This window comes from Rhincodon typus, chromosome 9 (assembly GCF_021869965.1).
Source record: "Rhincodon typus isolate 14 chromosome 9, sRhiTyp1.1, whole genome shotgun sequence".
Lineage (NCBI taxonomy): Eukaryota > Metazoa > Chordata > Chondrichthyes > Orectolobiformes > Rhincodontidae > Rhincodon > Rhincodon typus.
Window position 1 is genome coordinate 25,142,717 of NC_063340.1, and position 7,824 is coordinate 25,150,540.

The window sequence follows — 7,824 nt, forward strand, 5'->3', positions numbered from 1 at the left end:
TGATGCTGCTTGGCCTGCTGTGTTCATCCAGCTCTACACCTTGTTATCTCAGATTTTCCAGCATCTGCAGTTCCTACTATCTCTGAAAGATATTTGAAACTAGTGGCTTTGCATGATCTTTTGCTGCACTGGGGAATGGGATAACATGCCTCTGGTCCCAACCTCCTCCTGGTTGATCCCGTGTCTGAATCCAGTTGAGACTTGCAAACTACACCTGAAAACCACACCGTGCTCCATGAGTTGTAAATGTACTGCAAAGCAAGTTTGGATGTATGTTTGTATTTCAGATTTACAAGCTTTACTGATCATCTGGAAATGGTTATTATACTTGATAAACTTAACAACCAATTTCAGATGATGAGCTGAGTGTCTTCAGCCATTTTTTGATTTCACTTGCGGTGAATCAACTTGACTGAAGATTAACTTCCGTGATGCTGGGGACTTCCAGAGAAGGCTGAGATGGATTGGCCACTTGGCTTTTCTGGCTAAAGATTGTTCATATGCTTCACCCATTTATTTGCACTGATGTGCCATCATTGAGGATGGGAATATTTGTGGAGCCTCCTCCTCCAGTGCGTGATTTAATAGTCCATTACTAATTACAATTGGCTGTGGCAGAACTGCAGAGTTTAGGTCTGATCTCACGTTGTGGAATCACTTAGCCCTGTCTATAAGTTGCTGCTTATGCTGTTTACTAAACAAATTGTCCTATTTTGTAGCTTCACCAAGTTGACGCCTCTTTTTCAGGTATGCCTTGTGCTAGCTACAGTAGAAAAATAGAATGATTGTGGTTGTTGGAGGTTAGTTATTTCAGCTCCAGAGCATCTTTGCAGGTGTTCCTGAGGGTAGTGATCGAGGCCCAAACATCTTCAGCTCCTTCATGAATGTCTTTTCCTCCATCATCATGTCCTTCCCTCCTTCATGGCTCAGACCTTGGAATATAGGAGATTGGATGCTGTGTTGAGGTTGTACAGGATGTTGGTGAGGCCTCCTCTGGAGTACTCTGTCCAGTTCTAGTTCCCCTGTTATAGGAAGATTATTATTAAGCTGGCGAGGGTTCAGAAAAGATTTACCAGGATGTTGCCTGCAATAGACAGTTTGAGTTATGGGGAAAGGTTGGATAGGCTGGGACTTTTTTCATTGGAACAGAGGAGGTTGAGGGTTGACCTTATAGAGGTTTAAAAATCACGAGGGGTGTAGATAAGGTGAATGGCAGGTGCTTTTTTTCCTAGGGTGAGGGATTTCAAGACTAGGGGACATATTTTTAAATTGAGTGGAGAGAGATTTAAAAAAGACAAGAGGGGCAACTTTTTTTACATAGAGAGTGGTGTGGAATGAATTTCTAGAGGAAGTGGTGGATGCAGTTACAGTTACAATGTTTAGTAGACATTTGGATAAGTACATGAATAAGAAATGTTTGGAGGGATATGGATCAAGAACAGGCAGGTGGGATTAGTTTAATTTGGGATTATGGTCGGCATGGACTAGTTGGACTGAGGGGTGTGTTTTCCATGCTATATGATTCTATAAGGTCAGAATGAGGGATGTTCACTGATGATTGCACAATATTTAACACCAATATTGACTCCTTAGATAATGAAGCAGTCCATGTTCAAATGCAACAAGATCTGGACGATATCCAGGTTTGGACTGACAATTGGCAAGTAACATTCCCACCACACAAATGTCACACAATGACCATGTCCAGTAAGAGTCTAATTACTGCCCTTTGACATTCAATAACATTACCATCACTGAGTCCCCCATTATCAACATTCTGGGGTTACTATTGACCAGAAAATCACCTGGACTTGCCATATAGATACAATGGCTATAAGTCCACATCAAAGGTCGGAACGCTGCAGCGAGTAACTCATGTTCTGACTCCCCAAAGCCTGTCCACCACCCAGGCACAAGTCAAGACTGTGATAGAATACTCCCCACTTGCCTGGATGGGTGCAGCTCCAACAACATTCTAGAAGCTTGACACCATCCAGGATAAAACGGCCTGCTTGATTGGCCTCCATGCCCTCCCCCACCAATGCTAAGTAGCAGCAGTGTGTGTTATCTACAAGATACCCTGCAGAAATTCACCAAATATCCTTAGACAGCACCTTCCAAACTCATGACCATCTAGAAGGACAAGGGCAGCAGAAAGGGCAATAAAACACCACCACCTGCAAGTTCTGCTCCAAGCCATTCACTTTCTTTACTTGGTAATACATTGCTGTTCCATCACTATCACTGGGTCAAATTCTGGACTTCCCCCTCCAAAGGCATTTTAGATCAACCTACAGCACATAGACTGCAGCAGTTCAAGAGACAACTCACCACCACCTTCTCAAGGGCAACTAGGGACAGACAATAAATGCTGGCCAGTCAGCAATGCCATATCCCCTGAGTCAACAAAAGAAAATTAATAGGTTTAATTATATTCAGATGGTGAAGTTATATTGCAAATAATTATGAATGTAATCTCTTAAGGTAATATTTATATTACAAAATCTATTTCACTTATATGTATGAATTGCAAATTGTAAATGCATTTGTGGCTTACGTAGTTTGCATGATGAGCATGTGCAAAAATACTGATAATCCTTTATTAATATGTAAATTGATGAAATTATGATTAGGAAAATTGGAATCCTGCAGATATAATTCAATTTTGTACCGTACGATCTAGTAACACACATTCTTTGGCTTTCAGCTAACATCACTGATGAGATTTTAGCATACTGCGGAACTAACAGTTGCCCACAACATGATTCAAAAGTCTCTCAAAATGTCACATCTGTCCACCATTCAATGGCTGTGATCCACACTCTCTCAGCTATTTACACCGGTAAGTAACAATCATTTGCGATATACCTAATAATGTAAACCTCAAAAGCAGCAATGCTGGAAACAACTCAGCAAGTTCAGCATCATCTAGAGAGAAAACAAAGAGTAAATATTTTGACTGCAATTTAATTCTTCTTCATGCAAAGTAATGCATTCAAATGCCAAGCGACAGGAAAATTAAGGTCATGATTGTGGTGTTCTGTAAAGCAGTTATTCTGTTTGTTTTGGTCTCTGCAAAATGGAGGAGATAACATTGTGAGAAGTCAATGCACTGAATTAAATAGAAAGATGTATAGGTAAATGGCTGCTTCATTTGAAAGGAATGTTTGTGGGCTTTGTAGAGAAAAGGAGGTAAAAGGGCAGGTATTACGCCTCTGCATGGCAAAGGAAAGCACCAAAGGAAGGAGATGAGATATTGAGCATGGTCAAGGGTATGTGGAGGGAATGGAATATGCGTTTGATTTAAAGTTCTGCTTATTTTAGTTCATACCATGTGGATTCTTCAGTTATACTTATTCTTGACCCAATATTCACTGTTAGGGAGAATTAATAGTAATATGAAAATTGATTTCCTCTGCTGTGAGCTAAAATGGTGCCCAATACTGGCTGAAATAATATGGCAGAATAAAAGAATACAGCAGCAATTAATTGCATCCAGAAGCCTGTACACTACTTTGTTTACATTACCACACTGCCTTTCAAAGTGCTACTTTTCTAGGTATCACTGTAATGTGAATAGGAAACAAAATTTTGTCTGCTGATAACATAACAAAGTTACAAATTTGTTTGCATCTATTTGGTGAAGACTACAATGAACATCTCTGTTGTAATGCCACTTCATTTAATATTTATTTTTATTTCATTCATGTAGGAGTCAGGAGAAATTAAAATAAATTGTTGTTACAACCTTTTAGATTTAATGCATAGATCCATGAAGGATTTTTTTGTACTTGGTTGAAATGGAATAACAAAGGCAAAACCACAGCACCATATTTATGAAGTGTGTTGGTTCTACCACCCAATAACATGCATGAACATAACAGAGCAATATTGCATCTTTGCCATATTTGTAAATGATGTGGAGGTGATGGTGTTGGACTGGTGTGGACAAGGTCAAAAATCAAACAACACTAGGTTATATTTGAAAACACTAGCTTTCAGAGATCTGCTTCTTCCTCAGGTGTAGTGACCATATTAGTAAAGGTCGAAAAAGAGGCATCTATTTCTCACAAAGAAAATAAGCTCCCTATTTGTATGTGCTGAGTGGCTAAAGGCTGCCTTAGCTTTCTTTTCTTAAACTGGACTGCTTTGAAATCTGGTGCCAAGTTGACTATGGGTAGTGAGGCAAGGACTACACAGAGCCTTAAAGGGAAAGCTGGAGGCTGCCACCAAAATTTTAAGTTTTTGTATAAAATATGGCAACATGAATGTTAAGCCAGAAAGTGCAGGAGCATCTACTATCTTCACAACAATATCAAAGAAGGTTGCAGGTTTCTACACAGCTGCTTTTCAATCATTCTCCCCAAATAAATCACCTCTCTTGATTGCTTATCACTATACATCATGCTCTCCCTGTAACCTATTCTTTCAATAACAGGATTATTGGAAGAGCCTTGTTGTCCTTCCAAATTATATTCATTTATCTCCATTGCACCAGAGTGTTATGCTGAATTCATGCTGGAGGGGTGCATGCAGCTTGTCTCTCTCATGTCAACAAGACCAGAAGCCGAATATTACCTTGGCTTATCTTTCGTAGTGCAGGGATTATGCTCCATACCACTCTCAAAGTACCAATTATTCAACCATAATGGTCCAAAAGTGCATGTCCAATATCATATTGTGTTAATCTGCAAAGGTACTGTCTTAAACTCTTTTTCTTCCTGTGACAAGTTCACTATACCAGGTGTTTGAGACTGGTGTGCTGCAGCAAGATGAGAAGTGTGCTGAAAGTTTTGTAAAAGCGGTGCCACTTTGCTCAGATTCCTGATACCCTGTAGGAGTTGAGCTTCGGCACTATGCATCCATGAAAGATGGGAAATCTGCTTATGCAGTTTGCTTTTGGTCTGAGCATGCAAGATAATTGAGGATCATACCTCTGAGATGAGAAGAAACTGCGCGTGCACAGTAAAGAGGCATGTAATTGTTGAAAGATGGTTGAACTGGCCTGTCTGCCTGCCTGCCTGGATAAATTTTCACATTTGTATGGATTTTAAGGTGAATATTTTGAGAATCTCTTATTAGTTAAGACAGTAATATAGGTCTTAGAATTGATACGAAGAAGAAATGGATAAGTTTCTTGTCAAAAGAGGTGATGCCTCCAGTAATTCAGTCAATGAAACATCTGAACCCAAAGCATAAAAGGTAAGAACTGTTCAGAGACAGTGCAATGAGAGCTATCCAGCCTTTGGATTTTCATGGACAGGAGATGCCACTTGCCCCTTACCTGAATGTTTCACTGTAGAGAGAAGTTGACAATTAGTTGAGTTTTGAAAGTGTGTCTGCTCCCATTGGAAGGTGCGTTTTTTTTCTGGCGGATTTGAAACATTAATGCGTTTTGATCCTATTTTAGCTTGCTGGATGTACCATGGTGCAAACGTCTCTAATAATTGTAGCAAATGCAAGTAAATGTGACGTTTGTGAGCAATCAATTCACCTGAAAAAGTGTACGTGTCATGCAATTATTTGTGTTATTGTGTCTTGATACTGAAAAGGTTGGGAACCAATGTACTATACTGTGAGCAGAGGATGACCATGCTACATGAAATAACTCCATAGATGTCAGTATCCTGTCACCAAGTCACCCTTTATTTACACATGGAAATTCTTTGACTCTGGTGCAGCCTTGTCAGAGTCAACTCCCAGAGTGAGCGTGATGTCTGACACTCCCATTTTTATCTGTCAGACAGGGCTCCCTATAGGACCAGATTAACAACCACAATCAGTGAACTCATATTCTGTAACGTCCACCTGGCTGGCCTGGTTACAGTCACTGCACTACAGATCTGACCACAGCATCAAAAACTTTGGTTATAGTCTTTTCAGGCAGCTCAGTGGTTCACTTCCTTATAACAGTAGGTCCTGAAGACTTGCTACAGCAACTTTTAACTTCCAGGATCTGCTCAATTACTTGGCTGAGCACAGGAAACCCACCTCTCATATGCTTTTGATCCCAGGACTAGAAATACAGTAATCATCAATAATCAGTCAATAAATCCAACCAATAAAGTATGATGAGATTTAACTATAGAGTTGTCATTTGAGACTTTTAATATCTCGTTCATGATTTTACTCAAAGATCTCAGAGTTGTCAATAAAACAAGACAAAGTTTGTCAGAGATGTGTCTCTGTGAGATGAAAGTAGACTGCAATCCAAACAGCATCAGTGTTATTTTCCAAACAGCATCAATAATGTTTAGTCAGTTAATACAATGTATATCTTCAAGTATAGTATATAAAAGGATCTGTTTAATTATTTACAAAAATTTGTGGAAAAGGTAGTTATTTATGTCAGATATATGTTTGCTTTTAAGAAAAGAGATGCTTTGTGTCCATGTGCATTTGAGGGGCAGAAGCAGATCAGTTGTATATATGATAGATTGTACTAGTAACTATCAATTGTTCTACCAATAGTAAAATCAAAACATATCTCTGTATAATATATTTTAGTATTTTTAAAACCATTGAATAGTTTATCATTCAGGATGATGAATTTGTGCATGTTTTTCAACTTTGTAGGACAGGTCAAACTAAGAAAGGGGAGGGAAATAAAGATATTAGAGAAAATTTCCATCTATAATTAGGAGTCAGTTTTAAATGGTTAAGAATACATGGAAATGGTAGCAGAATGGGAACTTGAAAATAATAGTTTTTTGGTATAATCTATTTGCATTCTTTATGGATCTATTTGTGGTAATTGATATGTCTAGGAAATATTATGATATTGGGAGTGGAAAGTTGCATTTAAATAATATTTAGAGGTACAGATTAATTTGATGCTAGTATATTAGTGGGACAACATTTCTAAAAGTCTCAAAGATGGTCTTAGCAGCTTGAATGCCTTCATCAAGACTGACCGTGCAGGTGACTGAAAAATGAAGCAGCAATGCACATGCTATGGACAATACATCTCTCAAGCTTATTGACAGTTGAATGTATCAGAACCTGCAGCAGTCATGTCATCTTGGCAGAAGAGGTCATTCAGACTATGCTATTGTTCCTATGATTTTATCCACACTGAATGGAATAATTTTCAGGAAGCATCCTCAAGCATCCTGCTAGAATTTTTGAGAATGTAACTAGCAGGATAGATATGAAAGAACTCATGGATATGGTGCTTCTGGATTTTAAGAAGACTTTTGATAAGGTCCCATACAGTAGGCTACTTGCAAGAGTACACTTATATAGGATGGGGGTAAATATATTGGCATGGATTCCAAGTTGGTTTATTTATTAGAAAACAGTGGGAATAAAGGGGTCATTTTCAGGGGGATAGCCTGTTGCTAGCAGTAGAGCTATCAGTGCTTAAGCTCCAGCCATTCACAATCCACATGAATGATTTGGATGGGGAACCAAATGTAATATTTCTAAGTTTTCTGATGATGCAGAACTAGGTAGGAATATGAATTGTGAGAGGGATAGAAAAAGGCTGCAAGAATATTTAGATAGGCTGGGCAAGAACATGGTAGGTAGAATACAGTGCGTGAAAGTGCAAAATTATCAATTATGGTATGGAAAACAGAAATGCAGTGTATTTCTTAAATAGTGAGAGATTGAGTAGTGTTGATGCTCAAAGGTACCTGGCTGCCTTTGCTCATAAATCACTGGAAGCTAACAAGCAGGTACAACAAGCAATTAGGAAGGCAGATAGTAAGTTAGCCTTTATTGCAAGAGGATTTGAATAAAGACATCATGCTGCAATTGTATAGGCCTTGGTGAAATTGTAACTGATATAGAGATAGTAAGAACTGCCGATGCTGGAGTCAG

The 7,824-nt window shown here is 38.8% G+C and overlaps 1 protein-coding gene across 2 annotated transcripts in view; it reads left to right on the plus strand.

Annotated features, from left to right (window-relative positions):
* Positions 1-7,824, plus strand: part of unc93a (unc-93 homolog A) — a 136,395-nt gene that overhangs the window by 52,575 nt on the left and 75,996 nt on the right. For both annotated transcript variants that reach the window (XM_048601424.1, XM_048601425.1), the window contains exon 4: positions 2,708-2,842. In XM_048601424.1, the coding sequence (XP_048457381.1) occupies positions 2,708-2,842 (135 nt within the window). The remainder of the gene's footprint in view (positions 1-2,707; positions 2,843-7,824) is intronic.